A 26,999-nucleotide genomic window follows, 5' to 3' on the forward strand; every position below is an offset into this window, starting at 1 on the left:
CGGGAGGTTTTTGTGTTGTTCTTCCAATCACTGGTTTTAAGAATTCTTTCTAGTTACACTTAGCCATCTTGAGCACGGGACTGAGGAAAGCAATATACGGGATCATAAAAGCATTGATCACTCTAATTTGGCTTTGGAAGGGGAGGAGAACAAACTCCCATCTTCTCATTTTCAAGCTTATTTTTTCAAGAACCCATTGAAATCTTTGCCTGTGGGTTGCGTCCACCCCTATGGGGGCTCCTAGGTGTCTGAATACACTCCCTTTTGAGATAATCTCTCCTATCCAGACTGCAGGGTCAAAATATGATAGGGATAGGGTGCTCTTGCGCATCAACAAAAACAATATAGTTCAAAGTGCTTCTTATTAATCTTGATCAAGAATATGGGTGGTGTAGTGTATGAAGCATGGCCCACTGTATTCCTCCCAAGCTGTAATACATTGGCATTGTAGAAAAGCTTCATTCACTTGGGAGTCTATTGAGGCATCATGTAGCAACTGTAATGCATCATATCTCCCAAACTTTATGTCTTGCATCCATCTCGTGCTCAATATCTTACTCTTATACATCTTTTGAACTTTTTTGCTTGCTTCCCATGCAATTCTAGGAAGTCGATGTGTGTGTGTGTGTGTGTGTGTGTGTGTGTGTGTGTGAGAGAGAGAGAGAGAGAGAGAGAGAGAGAGAGAGAGAGAGAGAGAGAGAGAGAGAGAGAGAGAGAGAGAGAGAGACATTTTTTCATATATCTTTGCTTGGGGCAGGAAAATTTCCCATTCAAGTATTACAAGTGTTGCTTTAGGCGTTTAAATGCAGGCTCCACCACTATTCTCATGGATGACAATTTGAAGTTGAAACCCTTCTTGTGATTGGCGTCTAGGTTAAGGTACAATACCATACTCCAATTGAAAGATGACACCTCCATCCCCCACAATATACTTGTGAAAGGAATGTTTCACCCACCATACAGTCATAGACGGAAGAGTTTCTCGTCACTTGCGTATCATTGGTTGCCTTGCAAAAACATCTAGGAAGTGTAGATCCATGCCAACCACACACTGAGCATATGGAGTATTTTCCTTTTGGATCAAATTTGTCATTGGCACTTGCTTGGCATCACCTTCAATCGGTTTTTCCATGTTGGCATGAGTTACATCTACTGCTCCACAACACTTTGGCAAGCCTCTCTGTGTTTTGAAACCCTTCTTTACATGAGCCATCTCTCCCGACTAGTAAATGTAGTAGTTCTTGTATAAATGAACTTATATACAATCTATAAACTTCGAAGTATTCACTTATCTCAATCAATCTAGTGCCACTTGCTGAGCGCAATATGGAATTGTTACCATCTTCTCCACTGAGATCACTCTTCCACTTATTATCCTCAATGCCTCTAGGATATCACATTGGTCAAGATGCTCGTAGGGGAACAAGATAACTTGTTGTAGAAGGGAAACCGGCAATCGAAATATGTCTTCAAAGAGTTGATCATCCCCTTGTGTAGCCATCACATAGGAGTTTCACTAGTTGCTTGCTCGAGGTCGAGGATTAACATAGAAGCGTGTCAAGCAGCCAAGGGTGGTCGCTATTTGATCACCCTTTGCACAATAATAATCCCTCCTATGATTGGGGGATGTACAAAGTTGGCAACCAATCCAGCGAACCAAACGTTGCCAACTTGCCACATGTGAGCTGGCTCTTAACTCAAACAATAATTCAAGAGGTCGGTATCTAGTTGGAGACTTTGGAGTAAAGACTCTTCAAAGGAGTAGTGGAGTCGGTGTCTAGTTGGAGACCTTGGAGTGAAAGACTCTTCAAAGGAGTAGTGGAGCCCACCCGTGAATGAATGTTCATTGAGCAACAAACGATGGGCAAACGATGGACTGAGGAGCTCTCCTCAACTAATAAAAGCTCTGCGTGCTGTTTACCTGCGTGAATATGTGAGCGAAGGTCATCGTAGGGGAAAATGGTGGCCTCATTAGACTGCTTCCCAAACACATTGCGAGGCCAGAAAACGTTGCCAGAGGAAGATATGCAGAAAACATGATGGCTACGTATATCATTTTTCAATGAATAGAAATGAGTGCCCAACAAAATTGCAGAGCAATTTTTCTGCAAATCACCTGTGGCCAAGTAGGAAACACTTCAGCCTATAAGGGGAGGAGATAGAGCCTTTTCAAATGCTAGCTAGCAAGTGGCTCACAGGCTGGAAGTACGGCCAGATGTCCAGCAAAGAAGCGATCGAGGAGTCCAAATGCGAAAGTGTCACACATCATTGACAAAGAAGGTACACAAAATTTCTGCAAGCAATTGATCTGCACAAATAATGAATTTTGTCAGGTTTAGAATCCCATAGAATTTCTAGTATGCATTCTTAATTAGCAAAGATAACTATATACCCTCAAAGAAATAGGTGCACAAAGGGGGTGAACATTGTGAAAGAAACATATACTCTTACTATTTTAAAAACTGAAATGGTCATACCATTGCTTGGAGTTTCTATTGTAGTGTTCAGAAGAAGAAAGTAATGCTTTGTAAAGTGGGTGAAAATTGGAGAAAAAGGGAATTATTTTCTACATGAGAGGTCTATCAAAGTTGACAAGGGACAAGGGGAGAGAGAGAGAGAGAGAGAGAGAGAGAGAGAGAGAGAGAGAGAGATATGTCCGAACCAACCAACCTTGGCAATGAATTGATGAAATACAATGGGGGCCTAGGGTGCTTATATACTAGCCTTGGGGGCCATAAGTACCTTCCTAAGGAAATTTCTCTACTCAAGATTTGACAAATAAGTAAAATAAATATCTAAAGCCAAAATAAACAATTGGAATCACATTGGACTATTCACTGGAGATGCTATAAACTTTAACACCCTCTTTGCAGCTCATAGTGGACATAAATAGTGAAAGCAAGTTGATAAAGAAGCTACCATGGACACTCCAGCGACAACTGTCATGCTGGACACCCTTGGATTTGCTGTTATCAACGTGTCACCTTAGAAGAATGCCATCTTGAGCACCGGTTGCCTCATAGAAAATTGAATTGTAGACCACACTACGTCCAAGAATCCCCATTGTGAACTATGAACATATCACGTCCAAACTTTTCTAGATAATAAACTTTGAAACACATCCTGTCCATAATCTAGCCAACAACAATGGATTGGTGCACTCATCCACAGTGTTTTAGATACGTTGCATTGGTTCCTTGCTAGATGCATGTGGATTGAACTCTGGCCCACGAGTTAAAACACCAATAACTTGAATTTAGGTCGGTAGGGAGCACTGTTTGCCCCTCTTTGCCACTCACAAGCCTTTCCTTGGTTGGCGGCAACAGCATCCATTTGACTAGAAGGTTGGAATCCTTGCCAGTGTAGCCTCTACCACACCAACAGACTGTCAAAGGTGGTAATGGTAGATGCAACGAAGACAGCCTGGCTCGTGATTTGGTGAGCATCTCGATTCTGATCTAGAACACCTGCAATGCCAAACATATGACAAGGCACACCTGTGGAGAAGAGAGATCATTGAGGTAGAAAGAGTCAGGACCATAGTTACAGGCAATGGCCATTTCCAGGTCTCCATTCCTCATTTCCATCCCAATTTCCTGTTCCGTGTTTCAGACGTGAGTCTCCGAAACAGGGAATGGGATTTCATGCACGTTGCCTTCCCCGTTCCGGGTAACTATGGACAGGACATTTGAGAATGAGTGTCACGTGACACATCCCAACCCTATGTGTCCGTGGACAAGCTACACCACAGCTGGGTTCAATCAGTCCGATCAAGTTAGATTAGTAGTGATCTGACACTTTTGTGAGTCTATTCGTAGACCGTGCATGCCCAGTCACTTAGCATAGATGCATATCCTCCGGTTGCACACAACATGATCATCGGAATTCTCATCAGAATCCATTAGCATCAGTTAGGGGAATTTTCCAGTGCATTTAGCCTATTTTCCTATTTTTGGTTATTTTCACTTATTATTTTTAAGTGACTTTCCAACAAAAGTAGGTAGGGCAATTTTGCTAAGTTAATATATAAGCAAACCCAAGTTAGCACTTTCTGGCAGAAGAGGCAGCAGGAGCTTTCCGCTCAACAGGCAACTTCTCAGCAGTACCTCCCCCCTCTCATGACCCTCTAGCGTTTTTCATCTCCCCCTCATCTCTGGCGTTTCCTACAACAGCAGGCCTTCGCCACCATCGATCACCAGCACTATAGCGGTTGCAGATTCTTGCCATCGCCAACATATTCCTTAGGATTACCATCAGCGTTTTTGCCATCACTAACGCCAGCAGACTTCAGCCCCTTTCCAGCGTTTTTCAGCCCAAACACTAACGCCAGGGAATCTGGAATTCAGCCTTGCAGAAAACGCAGGTTTTCAGCCTGTGACTCAGTAGCAGAACCATCCCAAGTTGGTTGCAGATGTTCCCCCATTTTCAGCCATAAAAAACGCAGCCAAAACAGTCATTTTCAGCCATCGAAACAGTCCCCGAATTCAGCGATTAGAAGCCTACAGATTTCAGCCGTTGAGTCGTCGTCATCATCACCGTCGTCGTCATCGGCATAGTCCCATTGCATCAGTCCATTGCATACGCATTGTACACCTTTGTGCAATCAAAGAATAGACGACTCTCGTTGACGAGAGTGGGGCCTTCGGAGGAGGGTTTTACATCCTCTTGGTGTCGTATCTCTTCTCTCTCCTTCTCTCAGTCTCATTCACTTGCACGCACAATATCCACTCACTTTGTTCGTGACCACAGCACTCTACAAGACGGAAAGTTCTCTCTTTCCCTAAGAACTAAAAGGAACCTTGAGCAATAAAGATCACTAATCTTGAGAAAATACAACATTCATTCCGCTGCACCTTACATTGGTATCAGAGCTTGGGAAGTGTTCTGCATTACTCAAGGAAAGAACCACAAGAACCACAAGAATTTTTTTACTTGTTGCGATCGCACGATTCCTAGTTTACTTGGGCGTGGCGATTCCTAATCGTGTTTTGTTGAAGAGTGACAGGAATCCCAAGAAAGAAGGGCTTGTCCAGCCTCCCCTTGTGTCTCTTGTCACTCATTGAGAGCAGACCGTACACTTAGCGGCCGGCCAATCGACGTAAAGCGAAAGAAAACCTCAAGAACCCCAAGAACCAAAGACCCTCAAGACTCACGAACCTCAAGAACCTCAAGAACCCTAGATTCTCACGAATCAAGGACCTCAAGACCCTCAAGAACCCAAGTTCCTCGCGAACTTCAGAACCCAAGATTATAGTGCATGGTCGTCACCGGAAGCGGAATGGATACTTCGCATACAGGTGATGAGCATGAGAGAGGCGGCGAAGATTTTTCCCCACCAGGAGACTTTTTCGACCCTCCCTCTTCGCCATCTACGCCACGAGTTGCACTCACTCCTATGGAGATGATGGTCAAGTCGATGTTGGACGTGATGGCACAACAACAAGAAACGAATCGAGTTGCATTGGCACAACTCGCAAGCAAAGCAGAAGCACAAGAAGCCAAGGACTGTGAGCGCGATGAAAGAAACGCCACACTTGCCGCAAAACAAGAAGAAAATCGACTTTCTGAGGAACGTGAGCGCATTGCTCTTGCCGCAAAACAAGAAGAACATCGACTTGCTTTCGAACGCGAGCGCGATGAACGAGAGGCTCAAAGGGAGATTTGTCATCAAGAATTTATTTCCCACATCCTAGCTTCGAAGACCGAACCACCCAAAGATCGTGGGAGTTCGTCAAGTGGCGCAAGCCACGATGCTGATTCCAACCATCCAGTCACAGAAAAGTTGACTTTCAGTAAGTATAACGGAAAGATGGATGCTACAATTATTCATTCTTAGTTGCATCAATTTAATGCTTATTTTGCGACAACTAAGAAGACAAGCAATAGCAAAGTTTTGACGGTAGCTATGTACCTTACCGGTGATGCCATTAATTGGTACCACGCATGGCAAGAGGCACAGCTAGCCGCGCACCTAGAGGCATCCGACGATTTCACGCCCCTCTTTTAGTTGGCCTGATTTCCAAGACAAGCTCAAGGCGCGGTTTATGCCACCTCAGTACCTCGCACGATTGAAGGACGATTGGAGCGCTCTCAAGAAAAATGGTATGCCGGTCATGTCTTTTTCTAATCGTGTTTTGCACCTAGGTACCCAACTTCGCATGTCGGATGATGAACGCAAAGAGGCATTTCTTTACAGATTGGACGAGTATATCAAGTACGATGTCGAGGTATTCGATCCAATCGATCTCAACAAGGCGGTAGCGATTGCTCTCGCACAGGAGATGAAGCACAAGGGAAAGCCTAAGGAGAACAAGACGTCCACAAGTACCTTGCAGACTCCTCAGAACGGTAAGAACGGTAAAAATGATAACTCTTCTAAGAAATCTACCATCAGTATCTCATCAAAGAATTCTTCCAATGAATCTAAGGGTAATGCTAACACAACTGCTAAACCTAAGCTTACTCCAGATGAAAAGGTAGCACAAGGAATTGTAGGAGGTTACATCACTTCGGAAGAACAAAGCACTTATTCTAAGGAAGGTCGTTGTTTTCATTGTCACATTAAGGGTCACATAAAAGTTAAAACGAACATGTCCTAAGCTTGAATCGAATGAATCTAAAGAACCCACAACACCCACTACATCTGTCAATGCAATGAATGATAACACGATTGTGCCCACAGTTTCTCAGGACCCTCCCATTGATGATTCTTTCATTAAATGTTATGGTCGTACCCCGGGGCACCGTTTTGTCATATTGTTTGACCCAGGTAGTATGCATGATGTGATCAGCCCCTCTCTTGTTGAGAGAGCCCGCCTCGAAGTTAGTCCGAGATCTCCTATCGAGGTCTCTGGCTTTCGTCCTGGTATGGACGCTCTCATCACCGAGGAATGCCTTGATGTGTTGTTTGCAATTTAACAGACTGCCTTCTCTAGAAGATTTGTTGTTTCTCCTCTCTCAGGATGTGATATGATTTTAGGCATTCGATGGTTTCGTGATAATGACGCTCTCATGAATTTAAGGCTAACACTATAACTATCAATGTCCCTATTGTCATTCATGGAGAGGACATTGCTCCTTCTCCATCTCTGATTGCTAATATGCAGGACAAGGTTGACAGGATTCGAGATAAGGAGACTCTCTCAGTCTCTTTTTCTCCACAGCATGACACACAGGATTTGCATGAGGATTTGAATGATAATGATTTGCATGATGATTTGGATGAAAAAGACAAGCATGATAAATTGCATGAAGATGTGATTGTTCACAAGGATGATGTGTTAGTGGATGCTTTTTCTAGCGAAGCTAACCTCGTTGTAGATTCGATCAATCCCCAAGAATCGATCTTGGCTTTCGAGTCGAGGTCCACGGATCCCCCACAAGAAGATTCGATAGATCCCGAAGAAGCGATCTTGGCTATCGAGCCTTGGTCCAAAGAACCCTCACAGGAAGTATTATGTGTTCCCATGATTGATACGCACGCATTGTTCGAGTGTTTCATTTGTGACGGTTTCCTGTTGTCACGTGACACATCCCAACCCTATGTGTCCGTGGACAAGCTACACCACAGCTGGGTTCAATCAGTCCGATCAAGTTAGATTAGTAGTGATCTGACACTTTTGTGAGTCTATTCGTAGACCGTGCATGCCCAGTCACTTAGCATAGATGCATATCCTCCGGTTGCACACAACATGATCATCGGAATTCCCATCAGAATCCATTAGCATCAGTTAGGAGAATTTTCCAATGCATTTAGCCTATTTTCCTATTTATTGGGATTCACTTATTATTTTTAAGTGACTTTCCTACAAAAGTAGGTAGGGCAATTTTGCTAAGATAATATATAAGCAAACCAAAGTTCACACTTTCTGGCAGAAGAGGCAGCAGGAGCTTCCCGCTCAACAGGCAACTTCTCAGCAGAACCCTCTCCATTCCCTTGGCGAGGCTATTCCCTCAAGACCAGTGTTTTCATCCTAGACGACCTCTCCCTCCCCGGCGTTTCCAAGAACTGCCATTGCCCAACTCACTGGCTGCCTAGCGTTTTCATCCCATGCAACTATCGCCAGCAACCACGAGGAGCTAGCGTTTTTGCCTTGATCAGATCAGCGTTTTTTGCAAGCACTAACGCCAGAGGAAAACTCAACCAATGCAACGTTTTCATCAAGCCATTTGCAGGAGGTCATCATAGCTGGGTAAGGGTTTCTTAAGCACTTGAAAACCTGCAATTTTCAGCCAGAACCCCTCTGCTGTCCCAGCGTTTTTCAGCAAGGAATCTCGCCCCAAAAACGCAGCCAAAAAGCAGAGGACAGCAGCGTTTTTCATCACCTATTCGACCCCGACCAAAACAGTCATTTTCAGCCACTAACACAGTGAGAAAACAGCCATTTTCAGCCACCAAGAAGATCCCAGATTTCAGCCTAAGTCGCCGCCGTCATCATCGTTCGTCGTCATCGGCATAGTCCCATTGCATCAGTCCATTGCATTTGCATTGTACGCATTTGTGCAATCAAGTAGACCACTCTCGCCGACGAGAGTGGGGCCTTCGGAGGAGGGTTTTACAACCTCTCGGTGTCGTATCTCTTCTCTCTCCTTCTCTCAGTCTCATTCACTTGCACGCACAATACCCACTCAATTTGTTCGTGATCATAGCACTCTCCACAAGACGGAAAGCTCTCTCTTTTCCTAAGAACTAAAAGGAACCTTGAGCAATAAAGATCACTAATCTTGAGAAAATACAACATTCATTCCGCTGCACCTAACATTGGTATCAGAGCTTTGGAAGTGTTCTGCATTACTCAAGGAAAGAAGGTGATTCCTAATCGTGTTTTGTTGAAGAGTGACAGGAATCCCAAGAAAGAAGGGCTTGTCCAGCCTTCCCTTGTGTCTCTTTTCACTCATTGAGAGCGGACCGTGCACTTAGCGGCCGGCCAATCGACGTGAGGTGGGAAAAAGCAACCTTGGTGTGAGCGCAAGACCGCCAAGGGGTGCGCCCGTAGAAAAGGGTACAACTCGGGTGAAGAGAAGATCCTTCTCCAACGCGATTTGCAAGCGAAAGAAAACCTCAAGAACCCCAAGAACCTCAAGACTCAAGAACCTCAAGAACCCAGGATTCTCACGAATCAAAGACCTCAAGAACCTCAAGACCCTCAAGAACCCAAGTTCCTCGCGAGCTTAAGACCCCAAGATCCTAGTGCATGGTCGTCACCCGAAGCGGCATGGATACTTCGTATTCAGGTGATGAGCATGAGAGAGGCGACGAAGGATTCTCCCCACCAGGAGATTTTTCCAACCCTCTCTCTTCGCCATCTACGCAACGAGTTGTCCTCACTCCTATGGAGATGATGGTCAAGTCGATGTTGGACATGATGGCACAACAACAAGAAACGAATCGAGTTGCCTTGGCACAACTCGCAAGCAAAGCAGATGAACAAGTAGCAAAGGACCGTGCACAAGAAGCCAAGGACCGCGAGCGCGATGAACGAAACGACAAACTGGTTGCACAACAAGAAGAGAATCGACTTGCTCAGGAACGTGAGCGCATTGCGCTTACCGCAAAACAAGAAGAATAGTGACTTGCTCTCGAACGCGAGCGCGCTGAACAAAAAGAACACAAAGCAGAAAAGGAGGCCGAGCGTGAAGCTCAAAGGGAGCTTCGCAATCAAGAATTTATAGCCCAAATCCTAGCCTCGAAGACCGAACCACCCAAAGATCGTGGAAGTTCGTCAAGTGGCGCAAGCCACGATGCGGATTCACACAACCCAGTCACAGAGAAGTTGTCTTTCAGTAAGTATGACGATAAGATGGATTCACACAACCTAGTCACAGAGAAGTTGACTTTCAGTAAGTATGACGGTAAGATGGATGCTACTGTTATTCATGTTTGGTTGCATCAATTTAATGCTTATTTTGCGACAACTAAGAAAACAGGCAATAGCAAAGTTTTGACGGCAGCTATGTACCTTGCCGGTGATGCCATAAATTGGTACCAGGCATGGCAAGAGGCACAGCTAGCCGCGCACCTAGAGGCAGCTGATGATTTCACGTCCCTCTCTTTTAGTTGGGTTGATTTCAAAGACAAGCTCAAGGCGCGGTTTATGCCACCTCAGTACCTTGCACGACTGAAGGACGATTGGCGAGCTCTCAAGCAAAACGGTATGCCGGTTATGTCTTTCTCTAATCGGGTTTTGTAGCTCGGCACTCAATTACGCAAATCGGATGCGAAGCGCAAGGAGGCATTTCTTTACGGATTGGATGAGTATATTGGGTATGATGTCGAGGTACTCGATCCAATCGATCTCAACAAAGCGGTAGCAATTGCTCTCGCCCACGAGATGAAGCACAACAAAGGAAAGCCTAAGGAGAACAAGACTTCCACAAGTACCTCGCAGACTTCTCAGAACCTGCAGAACGGTAATAATGATAACTCTTCTAACCAATCTTCCAATAGTCTCTCCTCAAAGAATTCTTCCAATGAATCTAAGGGTAAGGCTAACACAATTGCTAAACCTAAGCTTACTCCATATGAAAAAGTAGCACAAGGAATTGTAGGAGGATACATCACTTTGGAAGAACAAAGCACGTATTCTAAAGAAGGTCGTCGTTTTCATTGTCACATTAAGAGTCACATAAAACGAACATGTCCTAAACTTGAATCGAATGAATCTAAAGAACCCACAATACCCACTACATCTGTCAATGCAATGAATGATAACACGATAGTGCCCAAAGCTTCTCAGGACCCTCCCATTGATGATTCTCTCATTAAATGTTATGGTCGTACGTCGGGGCACCGTTTTGTCATATTGTTTGACCCAGGTAGTATGCATGATGTGATCAGCCCCTCTCTTGTTGAGAGAGCCCGCCTCGAAGTTAGTCCGAGATCTCCTATCGAGGTCTCTGGCTTTCGTCCTGGTATGGACGCTCTCATCACCGAGGAATGCCTTGATGTGTTGTTTGCAATTTAACAGACTGCCTTCACTAGAAGATTTGTTGTTTCTCCTCTCTCAGGATGTGATATGATTTTAGGCATGAAATGGTTTCGTGAAATAAACCCTCTCGTTGATTGGGAGGTTAGCACTTTAACTATCAATGCCAAAAGTGATTCTCCTACTGTCTTTCATGGAGAGGACATTGTTCCTTCTCCACCTCTCATTGCTAATATGCAGGACAAGGTTGAACGGATTCGAGATAAGGAGACTCTCTCAGTCTCTTTTTCTCCACAGCATGACACATAGGAATTGCATGATTATGAGAAGCATGATGATTTGATGGATAATGATTTGCATGATGATTAGGATGAAAAAGACAAGCATGATGAATTGCATGAAGATGATATGATTGTTCACAAGGATGGTGTCTTAGTGGATGCTTTTTCTAGCGAAGCTAACCTCGTTGTAGATTCGATCAATCACCAAGAATCGATCTTGGCTTCCGAGTCGAGGTCCACAGATCCCCCACCAGAAGATTCGATAGATTCCAAAGAACCGATCTTGGCTCTTGAGCCTTGGTCCAAAGAACCATCACAGGAAGTATTATGTGTTCGCATGATTGATACGCACACATTGTTCGAATGTTTCATTCGTGATTGTTTCCTGTATTTTAGTCAGCATCGTTATGTGATCCCTTTTCCTATGCATGACATATTGTATGTTGAGCACGTTTCTCTCATTGATGAGCACGAATGTATGCGGATTGTGCATGAAAAGTTGAAAAGTTTGTATGTCAGGAAGTCACATTCCATGTCTCTTCCTTGGCATGACACAGTTTCTGAACGAGCACATGATTGTATGAACACCAAGCATGGGCATTTCCATGGTGATTTGCCACAGTTGATTGATTTCGATCAATCAGACAAGATTCGACCTCATTGTTTGCATGTGTTTGATGAACGGGTTGTCAGTCCGTCTCTATGTTCATCTACATTGCGAAGAGTCCCTTCCAGGATTCCGGATGCTGTTGGCGATCTCCCTCGACGCCATATAGTTCGGTACCAGTACCTCACTTTGAAAAGGAGGGGATGTCACGTGACACATCCCAACCCTATGTGTCCGTGGACAAGCTACACCACAGCAGGGTTCAGTCAGTCCGATCAAGTTAGATTAGCAGTGATCTGGCACTTTTGTGAGTCTATTCGTAGACCGTGCATGCCCAGTCACTTAGCATAAATGCATATCCTCCGGTTGCACACAGCATGATCATCGGAATTCCCATCAGAATCCATTAGCATCAGTTTAGGGGAATTTTTCAGTGCATTTAGCCTATTTTCCTATTTATTGGGATTTTCACTTATTATTTTTAAGTGACTTTCCTACAAAAGTAGGTAGGGCAATTTTGCTAAGATAATATATAAGCAAACCAAAGTTCACACTTTCTGGCAGAAGAGGCAGTAGGAGCTTCCCGCTCAACAGGCAACTTCTCAGTAGAACCCTCTCCATTCCCTTGGCGAGGCTATTCCCTCAAGACCAGCGTTTTCATCCTAGACGACCTCTCCCTCCCCGGCGTTTCCAAGAACTGCCATCGCCCAACTCACTGGCTGCCTAGCGTTTTTGCCTTGATCAGATCAGCGTTTTTTGCAAGCACTAACGCCAGAGGAAAACTCAGCCAATGCAGCGTTTTCATCAAGCCATTTGCAGCAGGTCATCATAGCCGGGTAAGGGTTTCTTAAGCACTTGAAAACCTGCAATTTTCAGCCAGAACCCCTCTGCTGTCCCAGCGTTTTTCAGCAAGGAATCTCGCCCCAAAAAACGCAGCCAAAAAGCAGAGGACAGCAACGTTTTTCATCACCTATTCGACCCCGACCAAAACAGTCATTTTCAGCCACTAACACAGCGAGAAAACAGCCATTTTCAGCCACCAAGAAGATCCCAGATTTCAGCCTAAGTCGCCGCCGTCATCATCGTCGTCGTCATTGGCATAGTCCCATTGCATCAGTCCATTGCATTTGCATTGTATGCATTTGTGCAATCAAGTAGACCACTCTCGCCGACGAGAGTGGGGCCTTCGGAGGAGGGTTTTACAACCTCTCAGTGTCGTATCTCTTCTCTCTTCTTCTCTCAGTCTCATTCACTTGCACGCACAATATCCACTCACTTTGTTCGTGATCATAGCACTCTCCACAAGACGGAAAGCTCTCTCTTTTTCTAAGAACTAAAAGGAACCTTGAGCAATAAAGATCACTAATCTTGAGAAAATACAACATTCATTCCGCTGCACCTAACATCTGTATCTTAGTCAGCATCGTTATGTGATCCGTTTTCCTAGGCATGACACACTGTATGTTGAGCACGTTTCTCTCATGGATGAGGACAAATGTATGCGGATTGTTCATGAAAAGCTGAAAAGTTTGTATGTCAGGAAGTCGCATTCCATGTCTCTTCCTTGGCATGACACAGTTTCCAAAAGATCACATGAAAGTATGAGCACCACGCATGGGCATTTCCATTGTGATTTGCCACAGTTGATTGATTTCGATCCAACAGAAAAGATTCGAGCGCATTGTTTGCATGTGTTTGATGAATGGGTTGTCACTCCCTCTCTATGTTCATCTACATTGCATACACAATCTTTAGGGAAGACAAGATTTTTTTCCTTCACTTTACATGGAATGGGTATATTCATGGTTTTGTGTTGGAGATGGTTTCAGGAATTTTCAGCCATGGAGATTCTTGAAGACGAAAGACGCAGATCTCTAGACGAAGTTGACGCAAGAAAGGAGATTCAAACGATTTTGTGTCGCTTTCGGCGCGGCCCAAAGAAGCAAGCGTTGCAGACCTTTATGAAGTTCAAGTACCGCACGACCCACACATCAGAGTGGGCCGGCGAAGAGTCCCTTCCAGGATTCCGGATGCTGTTGGCGATCTCCCTCGACGCCATACAGTTTGGTACCAATACCTCACTTTGAAAAGGAGGGGATGTCACGTGACACATCCCAACCCTATGTGTCCATGGACAAGCTACACCATGGCAGGGTTCCAGTCAGTTCAGTCAGTTAGATTAGCACTGATTTGACACTTTTGTGAGTCTATTCGTAGACCGTGCATGCCCAGTCACTTAGCATAGATGCATATCCTCCGGTTGCACACAGCATGATCATTGGAATTTCCATCAGAATCCATTAGCATCAGTTAGGGGAATTTTCCTGTTCATTTAGCCTATTTTCCTATTTTTGGTTATTTTCACTTATTATTTTTAAGTGACTTTCCAACAAAAGTAGGTAGGGCAATTTTGCTAAGTTAATATATAAGCAAACCCAAGTTAGCACTTTCTGGCAGAAGAGGCAGCAGGAGCTTTCCGCTCAACAGGCAACTTCTCAGCAGTACCTCCCCCCTCTCATGACCCTCTAGCGTTTTTCATCTCCCCCTCATCTCTGGCGTTTCCTACAACAGCAGGCCTTCGCCACCATCGATCACCAGCACTATAGCGGTTGCAGATTCTTGCCATCGCCAACATATTCCTTAGGATTACCATCAGCGTTTTTGCCATCACTAACGCCAGCAGACTTCAGCCCCTTTCCAGCGTTTTTCAGCCCAAACACTAACGCCAGGGAATCTGGAATTCAGCCTTGCAGAAAACGCAGGTTTTCAGCCTGTGACTCAGTAGCAGAACCATCCCAAGTTGGTTGCAGATGTTCCCCCATTTTCAGCCATAAAAACGCAGCCAAAACAGTCATTTTCAGCCATCGAAACAGTCCCCGAATTCAGCGATTAGAAGCCTACAGATTTCAGCCGTTGAGTCGTCGTCATCATCACCGTCGTCGTCATCGGCATAGTCCCATTGCATCAGTCCATTGCATACGCATTGTACACCTTTGTGCAATCAAAGAATAGACCACTCTCGTTGACGAGAGTGGGGCCTTCGGAGGAGGGTTTTACATCCTCTTGGTGTCGTATCTCTTCTCTCTCCTTCTCTCAGTCTCATTCACTTGCACACACAATATCCACTCACTTTGTTCGTGAACAAAGCACTCTACAAGACGGAAAGTTCTCTCTTTCCCTAAGAACTAAAAGGAACCTTGAGCAATAAAGATCACTAATCTTGAGAAAATACAACATTCATTCCGCTGCACCTTACAAAGAGAGAGAGAGAGAGAGAGAGAGAGAGAGAGAGAGAGAGAGAGAGAGAGAGAGGCTCTCCATGTTGATAACAATCTGCTCATACAAGTGACATGCCAAGTGGATGGACCCGATGTACACACAACTGAGACTGCTATTGACACTGCCAATTGATCCTGCACACGAGACCACTGACACGGTCTCCACATGTGCATCACCTCCAACATGCTTTGAGAGCATAGATTTGGTGCGTCTCCTCTTGGCTAGAGCTAGATGTGGATCTAGATCTCGGATGAAAAAACCTGTCACTGCATGGTCACAAGGGCCAATGATAGGCTGCCCTGAGATGGTACTGCACCGTAGAGATGATCTCTGAGCTCTGCACTTGCTGCCCACCAAAAACGCTAGGGCTGAGTGTTGCCCTTTGGTTGGGAGAGAAAATGCTGGGCTGCCATGCTGAAAAACAGGCAGCTTGGCTGCTTGTCAGGTGCAGCGAAGTGTTTACGGATTTAGCTCGGATCTAGTACTCCGCACAAACACAAGGGACACTTTACTTCACTTGAAAGAACTGAACTGAACTGAAAGAAAGAGAGAGAAGACACGGTATGCCGGGTCCCAAACCCTAAACGGCCCCCTTGCTCTGTTGCCAGAGCAAGTACTTTCTTTATTCTTTCATAATGCTGGTATAATGATGCTAAATGTTGATGCTCTTGATGCTGGGTACTCGGTACTGATGGGTCTATGTCGAAGATGAAGTCGACGACGAGGTTCTGTGGATCTATATCGATGACGATGATGATGACAAGGAGGTTCTTGATGGGTCTGTGGATCTATGTCGACGACGATGACGAGGTTCTTGACGGGTCTGTGGATCCTTATGCCGAGCCAAGGCACAAGGGATACTAGGTGTTGGGGTACTGTCACAAGATGGGCACACACGTGCCAATAGAAAAGAATATATTGAACAGACTTTTAGCACTTCCATAACAAGTGAACTGAGAGAGAGAGAGAGAGAGAGAGAGAGAGTGGCGGAATTCTACACCAGAGAGTATTGGCCTCAAACCTTTGGTGCCCCTTTCATTATTTCTTTATATTGCATAAACACAGTACAAGCCGGTACTCCACGCTTTGCACCTTCTCCTAGAAGTGTGTCAGAGAATGAGCCCTAGCCTCTTATTTAAAGGCCCTAGGCCCAAAAGCAGTTTACATGGAAAGCCTTCAAACTTAAAAGCATATGGTCCAAAAGCACTAGCACCAAAATTTGCCAGCGCGTTTTGCGGAAATCCGTACAACTGCCACGTCAACACTGTCAACGGAATTTTAGGGTTGTCCATATAGCTGCCACGTCATCAGTCCACGCGTGTGTGTGGGTCCTGCTTTATTTTAATGTCTTTATGTCACTTGGGTCCCATCCGACGGGGTCCCCATAAGCTGGTAGGACTTCTTCTGTTGTTGCTTGTTCTTCTTAGGGTTTAGGCCCCTTGGCCGTGATCTCAAGGTTGGTTCTGTTCTTCAGTGACGTGACACGTAAGCAGTTTGTGACAGGTGCTGTGTCGACGACAACGACGATGTCGATGACGATGCTCAGGCTGAAAGCTAGGATCTGCTAGCGGTGTCGATGGTAAGGGGTCTACAACCACGACGAGGCTAGGCTAAGTCAGTCTGGCGTTTCAAGCTAAAATGCTGGCTGTCTTGGGCTGAAATTGCTGATCATGCTCTGCTGAAAACGCTGGTCATGCTCGGCTGAAAACGCTGGTCTTCAATCTGAGAAAACGTTGGGCTACTGACTGGTCTTGCGGCACGGTCTTGTGCCCCGCCAAGTTCCCGGGTTCTATGCCTATACAAGCGCCAAGGCTGCCTTCCTTTATAGACGCCAAAACGATGGGTCGAGCAAGATCAAGGCAGCCCCACGATTTTATTAAATGGCTAAAAGCCACTTATTAACTAAGTGTCCAAAATAAGAGGTGGTCCACGCGGTAAAATGCATGTATGCTGAATACCGTTCTATGCAAGAGAGGGTATGCAATCTATTGGCTGGCCTGGACATGCACGTCCTGCTAGAGGCTCACAAAGGTGCCAGGCTCAGCCCTAAGCTAATGACTCATACTAGATTGAGGCAGAATATGGCCACGTAGCGCAAGTGAAGTGCGCACGTGACATCCCCCCCTGTTAAAGGTGAGGCACAATTGCTGAACTTCTATCTGTACTTCGGATGCTAAATGCTTATGATGCATGTGGACGCATCTACCGATGAAAATTCCTCCAAACGGATGGGTACTACAGATGTAAATCTGGTGCGATGTAAACACCTACCATACGAGTTACCAGGTAGCCTTACTGCTGTCGCAGAATACTAGCCTTCATGCTGACTCTGCCTTGTGAGCAAGTACGACCACTCGAATAGTCTTGTTGTGAAAACATTGCGGATGAAGCTGAAAGGTAAGGGTGCTCGGAGGTATTCCCAAGGGTTTCATGTCAACGGAAGTGGATGCATGCTACATGTGAATGCGAATGCAGAAGAGGTTAGGGATCCTGTCTCCTGCCATATCCGCATAAGAGGCAAGTAGATCTTGGTACTTAAGATCTGGGTTGTCGTGTATCTGATGGCGTTCGCTATATATCGGCTAGCTTGCGCTTGTGGCAAAGCAGCCTGAGGCAGTTGCCAGTCAACTGCAACCGGTTGAAAACGGTTAAACCAGCTGAAAACGGTTGACTAAAAAGGTCAATGCGCACTTCACTCATGCTTCGAACCCCTGACTTCTCCTTTCAGGTGCTCTCGCCTTACAACCACGCTACGTACGCGTGCTTGCATGAAGCTTGGAGCCTTGTGCTCATAGTGCTACACTACCTGCTGCGCCCCCAAAAAGTGCAAATGACCTGCTGCGTCAGTCACATCCACGCACACGTCGGGAAGCTAGCCAATATTTAACCGCAGCCGTATCCGATGTCGATCTTCTTTCAAAGACATGGCAATGAAGGTGGTAGCTAATAAGTCCATGATTGGAACTCGAAGTTCCTTTCAGGAAAAAAAACTGAGAGAGGTTCCTTGGGTTCTTGGTTCTGTTTGGGTTCCTGCTTCTTCTTGGGTTCTCCCTTGAGTTTGCGCAGTCGAAGGACACACAGAGCTCTGATACCAATATCACGTGCAGCGGAAGTGTTTACGGATTTAGCTCGGATCTAGTACTCTGCAAAACACAAGGGATACTTTACTTCACTTGAAAGGACTGAATTGAACTGAGAGAGAGAGAGAGAGAGAGAGAGAGAGAGAGAGAGAGAGAGAGAGAGAGAGAGAGAGAGAGAGAGTATGTCAGGTCCCAAACCCTCAAGGGCCCCCTTGCTTTGTTGCCGGAGCAAGTACTTTCTTTATTCTTTCACAATGCTAGTACAATGATGCTAAATGTTGAGGTATTGATGCTAAGGGGTACTGATGCTACTGATGCTGGGTACTCGGTACTGATGGGTCTATGTCGAAGACGATGAAGTCGACGACGAGGTTCTGTGGATCTATGTCGACGCGACAACGACGAGGTTCTTGATGGGTCTGTGGATGTATGTTGACGACGATGACGACGAGGTTCTTGATGGGTCTGTGGATCCTTATGCCGAGCCAAGGCACAAGGGGTACTAGGTGCTGGGGTACTGTGTCGACGACGACGACGACGACAACGAGGATGCTCAACTTGAAAAGCCGGGATCTGGTAGCGGTGTCAATGGTAACCACGACGAGGCTAGGTTGAATCTGCTGGCGCTTCAAGCTGAAACGCTGGCTGTCTTTGGCTGAAAACGCTGGTCATGCTCTGCTGAAAACGCTGGTCTTCAATTTGAGAAAAAGCTGGGCTGGTCTTGCGGCACGGTCTGGTGCTCCGCCAGGTTTCTTCCTCTACAAGCGCCAAGGCTGCCTTCCTTTATAGATGCCAGAAGGATGGGTCGAGTAGGTTCATGCTGTAAAAAATGCATGTATGCTGAAGACCATTTTGTGCAAGAGAGGGTATGCAATCTATTGACGGGCCTGGATATGCACGTCTTGCTAGAGGCTTACAAAGGTGCCAGGCTCAGTCTTAAGCTAATGACTCATGCTAGACTGTGGCAGAACACATTAGGGAATTTCGGAGATCATTTGGAGGGCCTTCTAAGAAAATGTGTTTTTTGCACTCTCTCTCTAGAAAAAATGGCAAATAAAAGAGCTGGGTCTTTCATAGTAAAAGTTCAAAAAGTGTACTTTAAGTAGATTCCTTACTCTTCTGAACATTCGTTCGTAGTGATTGAGGGATAATCCTCTTTTCAGTTGCATTGAATGAACCTCGTCAATATGGAGGGAATGAGGCTAACATAGAGGGACGAAGGCGCAGCCGCTATTCACTTTCCATTAGACCTGCACATTTGGCTAATGGCGCACTCCTCAAATGGCACAAATGTTACCCAGAAACGAGCCAAATATCACCTTCACATTGATTTGGACAATGAGTACCAACCATTGATTAAGCGCAGTAAAACAAACACACATATACCTCCCGCTTCCATAGACACGCTCAGAGCTCAGGGAGCTAAACACATAGATATCTGGACGAGAGGCTCTCTCTACCCTAAGAATCCAATGACTAATGCGTCTCCACCGTTTGTCAATCCTACAAGCTTATTGACCTTTGCTGGTGATGGAGAAAAGGGCCTTCTGGGTTATTGTAAATCTCTTACAAGAGAAGCTGAAACTTACAAGAGCATTCTCCAAGCTCAACAATGTGAGATTGTTCGCCTTTCACATTTACATTCTACAGATCAGGTTACCATTTTGCAACATAAAACAGAGGTACAAGAACTGAAAGGAAAGGTGCGAAGTTGTCAAATGAAGGACACCATCTTGGGTGGTCGTATCCGAAAGAAGAAATTGCGCAATCTTGAAACATTGCAGGTTGCATTAGGAGGTCTCAAGAAAAGAATCCGAGCATTAAGGTGATGCTTCTTGGTTGGCTACATTGTCTTAGTTAAGTAATCTTTTTGTTTTTTCTTGTTATGCATTGTTTTCATGTGCCTAAATAGTGTTAGTGAAGCAAATTTTCTGTTATTTACTTATGCATTGTCTTCATGTAGAGATTCAATCTATCCTGACAAGGAAAACATTGACCCCAAAGCCAATATAGGAAAGAGATTGAAGCTTGTTATAAGTAGAAGCGTGGCAGCAGATATAGTACATGACAAGAAGTTTAAGGTCCTACAACGAAATGTAGTGGACCGCTTTATTTCAGAGAACTCAGTGCCTGCAAAAGAGATACAAGGCACACTTGATTCACTTGGTGTAAGCAAAAGAGGATATTCGGCTATCCAAAAGTCTGTCTCATCCATCTTTGTTAAGAAGGGTATAAAATCCAAACTTCTATCATCAGCCTCAAGTGTTTGGAAAGAGAGGCTTCAGCTTAACGAGGCACAGGGAGACTATTTTGGACAGCCCTTTCATATTAAAGCAACTTACAGTGGCCATGGAGCAAACATGGCATATGATGAGTTCAATAATATTTTTATGGACCTGCGGATATTATAGAAGAGAATGGTGGAGTTTTACAACATCACATTTGAAGAGTCACGAGGGGTATTACATTTTGTGTTAAAACTGGATGAGTGTGAGCTTGTTAAAGAGAAAAAGCTAGAGCGTGTTACTATTACTTTAATGAATAGAGCCCTTTCAAAGTGTCCCAGTGATGATCCTTTATATTTTAGTGTTTAATTAGAATCTAACATATGGTGGCTTGGTGCGTTTGAGGTAAGCGAGATTCTCAGGTAAGCTCAAATGTTCACATCTACTTAAGTCTCATTTATTTTGTGTTGCAGGTAAAGAAAGAAGATCATGAGATTCTATATTGGGTGTTCCATCGAACTAATATTCCGGAGGTGATTGATCGACAGACTAACCAGGGAGAGGTACTACGTCTAGATGGAAGGGGAGACTTTCAAGTTCAGTGGCATCTTGCAAGTGACCTCAAAACATTAAAGTGAATGTATAATTGTGGAATGGGTGCAATGGCAAAGTCGCCGTGTTTGTTCTGCATGGAGCCTGCAAAGGTCATGGACCCAAAGTGGTGGAGAAAAGCTCCAACACGTCACATTGAGGATCCTGCTTTTCGACCGGTTTTGAAAATACCACTTGTGAATATCCACATTTGTACAATGCATGCCCTTTGTAGAATTGTGGAGAAATTGGTCTACTTATACATCGGGTTTGCTTGGAAGATTAAGAACTCGGCAGAACGACAAGTAGCCCTGCAATGCTTAGAAATGGTACTGTCGGATATGGGGCTTCATGGTGGCAATGTGAAAATCCAGCGGGATGAAAAGAGATCAACTGCTGAGAAGGATGTCCCATGCAAACCATCCATCGGTGGGGTGAAAGCACGGAGGTTTTTATCTAAACCCCAAGGTACAAGAGATCCGAAGCTAACAAAACATGGAAAAATATATAACACATCTTATGTTAGCAAGGTAGAGTATCAGAGCTGGAAAAAGCTACATATTGCAGTCAAAGACCAAGAACCAACTACTCGTAACGCGAAGGCTGAGGTTTGGCGATCAATAGACATCCTATTTTTGATGTGCGACAAAGATGACTGGTCACAAGGTGATATGAACAAGTTCAAGGAAAATCTCAACCTTCTGAAAAAATCATTCAAGACAGCATGGACAGACACCCAGATTACTCACTACATGGTATTATCGTGTATTTCATTCTCTCTTATGTGCAAATATGTGAGTGTAAAACATTCTAACTAATCTGTTTTCATATCCAGCACATCATCTTCAATCATTTACCATATTTTATACAAAAGTATGGGAACCCGGCAATATGGAATACCCAAGGGATGGAAAAGTCTCATTACATGGCGAGAAATGCTTATTTCAGACACACACGACATGGTGGCTCTCGAATCAAGGCTAACAGTTTGAGAGAACTATTTGAATGGTTCTATCGTAGAATCATTCATCGAATGCAGGCAAAAGAAGTCTTGGCAAATTCAGCAACAGCACAAGCCATCAGACATTTACAACAACAAAAAGTTAAAAGATCAATGGCATACAACAACTCCGGAGCTCGTGAAAGTCAACGAAGGTGGAGAGAGACAATGGTGTATGTGAATCACAAGTGGAGAAAGATACTCTGAGTGGATGACATTGTATAAAATTTATGTAATACATGATCTTATACAATTGCTACTTGAAGTGTATCAAGATTTTGAAGGTTCAATTTTGTTTTTTGGCACGTCACCCTTGTAACGAATCATGAGATGTTTGCCATCCTCTAAAAGTTCATCTGGGTTTTGTCTACCAAGAGCTAGTGCCATTGCTGTGTAGGTGTAGTAATACGCTGCCCGACCACCTGTATAGCCCGGGCAGTAACCAAAACAATCTCTAGCAAACACTTTGTCCACAAGAATGACTTTATCTGCACTTTTGGGCAGCACCGGTCCACCCAAGAAGCGTGATAGCGTCTTGAATGTGTAAGTTGCTATTGAACCCTCTTGTGACATGGAATTGTGAAAAACTACTATCGGCGACTCGCAAAGCTTTGAAAGGTACTGCGCTAGGGCCGCATCCCTTCCTCGATACTCTCGAGTCCATCGCCGAAGGAAGTCATCCTTGTCAGCAATCCAAGACTGCACATATCATGTCAGAAGTGACACAAAGAGAGAGAGAGAGAGAGAGAGAGAGAGAGAGAGAGAGAGTTACCATGAAGCTCTCATCCTGCAGAAAGAGGTTTTCCTGCCACAGGTCTACAGATGTAGTTGACCCCTGACCTGAATGGTTAAACCAATCCTCCACTTCTTTGTTACTTGTTGATGGTCTTAGGCTTTGTCTTATTGCTTGGAAGGTGGCTTCATCAGGTAGTGTCTCCTTGTATTTTTCAACTTTCTCAAAGCATCTTCGAAGGCATTCCATTGGATTGCTGGATGTTTCCATTGCTCCATCATCACTACTATCCTCTGAAACAAATCCACTCCTCTCCTCTTGGACTCTGGAAATAATAGCCAGGGAGAAATCCTCCCTTAAATAAAAGACACTTTGCACATCATGTAAGAAGATATAGGTCTTGTCTCCAATCCTGAAGTCAGGCACAGCAGGCAACATCATCTGAGCATGCTTCTCAGTGAAGTTACTGACATCCAATGGAAGTTTGATTTCTGTGGTTTTCACAGAGAGCATCTTACTTCTTTGTACTTCAATTGCCTCAACCTTAAGGTCGACTGTGTCTTCAACCTCCTCGACTTCTTGTATATGAGTTGTCTCCTCGCATTCTTCATCTGGTGTTGCATCCTGCTCCTCTAACACCTCATCAGGATTCTGCATGAGGAATCCAAATAGGCTGTTCAGGTAAATCATAAAGCCAAAGGCTTCCTGAATGAGTTTGCATTCTTTTTGATGCAAAGGGCAGGCTGAATGTCGGCAAGAAGGTGGTAATTTCCTATACTTCTTCAGTCCCTGTCCCTTTCCACCACAGTTATTTAAATGCACAAGAGTCATAGTAGGCAGAACAACCCTCCCTACCTGCACCATCACTTCAAACTTATCTCTGTAGGACTGCAAGAAATTATTGTGCTGAGCTAACAGGTCTTCAATGTCAAACTTTGGATTAAACATAGAATGAACTAGATCAAACTTGTCCCCAGCACCACAAGATGCTGCAAAATCAAATAGCCTCTCATCAGTTGCAGCTGGGTCTTCCAGAGAAGACACATCCTCTTTGGCTTTACATTTAGTTGCACAGGGACTACTTTCTAGCACATCTGCATCATCTGAGAAGTCTATATTCCTCTTTCTTGTATTTTTCTTCACAAGTACTGTACAGGGTGAGGGAGCCTTGTAGGGTGAGGGATCCTCTTGCCCTGGTGACCTCTCTGATTGATCTTCACCAATTGACTTTTCTCCAGATATGTCTTGACAAAAGTCAACAGTTCTTTTGGCAGAAACATTAAGCAACTGAGCCTGCAAAGGTTGAAATCTTGGCACAAGCTCTGGGTCTGGTTTCAGCCTCTTCTGCCTACTGGACCTTAATCCTATTCATCAGGAAACATGACAAGTCTCACTCTCTCTCTCTCTCTCTCTCCATATATATATATATATATATATCTCTGTCTCTCACCAAAGCACAAACAAAAACACACATAGTCTCTCTCTCTCTCTCTCTCTCCAAAGAACACTAAAAAAATACACATAGACTCTCTCTCTCTCTCTCTCTCTCTCTCTCTCTCTCTCTCTCTCTCTTTGTATGTGTCTCTTTGTACTAAAGGCGCGCAAGGACGAAAACGTGCTTTTTGCAACTCTCTACGCGCGCCTTAAGTACAATTGAGGGAAAGGCGCGCAAGGACGAAAACGTGCTTTTTGCAACTCTCTACGCGCGCCTTAAGTACAATTTAGGGAAAGGCGAGCAAGGACGAAAACGTGCTTTTTGAGAGAGTCATAACTATACTATAGGCGCGCGGAGAGAGCTGTAGCCAGTGTTTGGTTGGCTCTACGCGCCGTTAGTAACGGGGACAGAGAGGGGAGGGAGAGAGAGAATGTGTATATCTCAGTGTGTGTGTCTGTGTGTATGTGTGTATGTGTGTGTGTGTCTCTGTCTATGGAAGTATGTGTTGAGGTGTGTGTGTGTGTGTTGAACAACAGTCTGGGTTTTTCTTTGTTTACACACACACACACACACACAATTTGTACCAACTGTTGGAAATACAGAGAGAGAGTGAGAGATCACCTTTTGTTGGTGGGGTTTGCAGAAACTCCAAGGGAGGTGTCTCCTCCATTGCTTTTTGTCTGTCAAACTGACTCTCTCTCTCCCTCTCTCTCTCTCTGAGAGTAAGGAGTCCCTCTCTCTATCTCTCTCTCAATCTGTCTCTCCCTCTCTCTATCTCTCTCACAATCTGTTCTCTCTTTCTCTCTCTCTGTCTCTCTATCACTCTCTCTCTTTATCACTCTCTCTTTCTATGGCTCTCTCTCTCTCTCTATTGTTCTCTCTCTTTCTCTCTCTCAAAATCACACTTATAACGGATACACACGGCGGTGCCCCACGTGTTACTATAAATTAGAGTATAATTGCATGTTGTCACACGTGCGGTCATTATTGAGACCGTATACTTTTGTACGTCATATATAGAGGTCAAGAGAGAGAAAAACCACACCTCGTGAAAGAGAGAGAGAGAGAGAGAGAGAGAGAGAGAGAGAGAGAGAGAGAGAGAGAGCCGTCGTCTGCGTCTCCGACAGCAAGCCGACCCATCGACATAACGAAGGTCTGCGACCTCAGGAGGTTTGGCCCTCTCTCTCTCTCCCTCTACCTTTGCCTCTATCTCTCTCTCTCTGTTTCTGTCACAGTATCAAGTCTTAACAAACAACACACACAAACTGTCACAAACACAACACACACACACACACACACACTCACAAACACACAGACACACATATAAAACATACACACACACACAGAGACACAAATATAACATACACACACACAGACACACACACACATAGAGACACACACAAATCACAAACACACACACACACGCACAAATATAACTTACACACACACACACATAGCCTCTCTCTCTCTCTCTCTCTCTCTCTCTCTCTCTCTCTATACCAAAGGCGCGCGTAGAGAGGCATAACCGGTGTGCATGTCTCTATGCGCGCCGTTAGTACTGTGCATTGACCAGTGTATGTGTGAGTGTTATAGAGAGAGGATGTAAGGCGGGGAGAAGAGAGAGAGAGTGAGTATTTCTTTTACCTTATACTAACGGCGCGCGGAGGTGTTTGTTGAGGTCAAAACGTGCTCCACGCGCGCCTTTAGTAATGGGCTCTCTCACTCTCTCTATTTAAATATGCTAAGCTATAGAGAGAGAGAGAGAGAGAGAGAGAGAAAGAGAGAGAGACTCCTCTTTTTGTATACAGTGAAATGGCTAGAACAAAAGCCACTGCAAGGAAGGCAGGCAAGGGACCAAGATTAGCATCTAAAGCAAGTAGCAGATCTGCAACCCCAAAGAAAAGACCTGGAAAACCCAATAAAATTCTGAAAGGTCCAAGGGTGAAGAAGTTACAAACCTGCATGGGACTTTTCAGAGAAATCAGAAAGGCACAGAAATGTGTAGATTTATGCATACCAAAGCTGCCCTTTCAGAGGATGGTGAGGTCCATATGTGAAGAAGCTACCTGGGGCACCAAAAGGTGGAAGGTGGTGGCATTAATGGCTCTACAAGAAGCAACAGAGGACTTCCTACTGGAGTACTTCAGTGACATGACCATTGTTGCAGCCCATGCCCACAGGGTTACTATAATGGACAAAGATAGTGAGACACTGAAAAGAATAAGGTGGAGGTATGACAAACTACTGGTCCCCAATGTCTGCAGGGATAAGAAAATGAGGGGAAACATCCACGCTAGAGGCCCGCTACTGCTGCTCGCCTCCCCTCCTTTGCTGTTGCGCCATCGCTCTCCTCCCTCCCCCTCCCTCCCCCCGTTGCCCCTTCGCTGCCCCCCCACCCCCTTCAGCCCCTGCGCACTGCCTCTCAACCCACCCGCTGCCTCCCCCTATCTGCGTGCGCTGCCCCATTAGCTGCCGCAGCCCGCTGCCCCCCCCTGTCTGCGCGGTGCCCCTTAGCTGCCGCAGCCCGCTGCCCTCCTCTCGCTCTGCCTTCCCCGCTCCATCCCCCTCGCTCGCTGCTGCTTATGCACCCGCACATTGCACGGCTGCCCTCTTCGCCCTCGCTGTCTCCTCATCACCCCCCCCTCCCCCCATCCTCTTCGCCCCGAAGGCCCTCTGCACCTGGCTCGGCAGCACTTTCTCTTCGGAAAAGTGCCTGGCTGACTTGTTTGCAGGTTTCTTCTTCGCCGCCCGCTTCTTCGACTCAACAGTAGACACAGACGGAGGCTCCAGCTTCACCTCAGAGGGACTCGCCTGAAGCCCCCTCGCCCGACCCCGTTGAGCCC

General features: G+C 45.2%; 1 protein-coding gene across 8 annotated transcripts in view; it reads left to right on the forward strand.

Annotated features, from left to right (window-relative positions):
* The first annotated feature begins 1,815 nt into the window (after positions 1-1,815).
* Positions 1,816-26,999, forward strand: part of LOC147464211 (uncharacterized) — a 65,860-nt gene continuing 40,676 nt past the window's right edge. For 2 of the 8 annotated variants that reach the window (XR_015188299.1, XM_086513672.1), the window contains exon 1: positions 1,816-2,280. Coding sequence is in view for 5 of the 8 variants with exons in the window: in XM_086513663.1 (XP_086369789.1) it covers positions 21,036-21,743; positions 21,824-22,195 (1,080 nt within the window). In the remaining 3 variants the exon portion in view is untranslated. Of the gene's footprint in view, positions 2,281-5,005; positions 6,103-6,144; positions 6,349-13,642; positions 19,692-20,135; positions 20,632-20,870; positions 21,744-21,823; positions 22,373-26,999 lie in introns of those variants that run through there. The other 6 variants (XM_086513663.1, XR_015188298.1, XM_086513665.1 and 3 more) reach the window with 6 other exon arrangements.

This window comes from Adiantum capillus-veneris, chromosome 1 (genome assembly GCF_014529385.1).
Source record: "Adiantum capillus-veneris isolate H3 chromosome 1, ASM1452938v2, whole genome shotgun sequence".
Taxonomy (NCBI): domain Eukaryota; kingdom Viridiplantae; phylum Streptophyta; class Polypodiopsida; order Polypodiales; family Pteridaceae; genus Adiantum; species Adiantum capillus-veneris.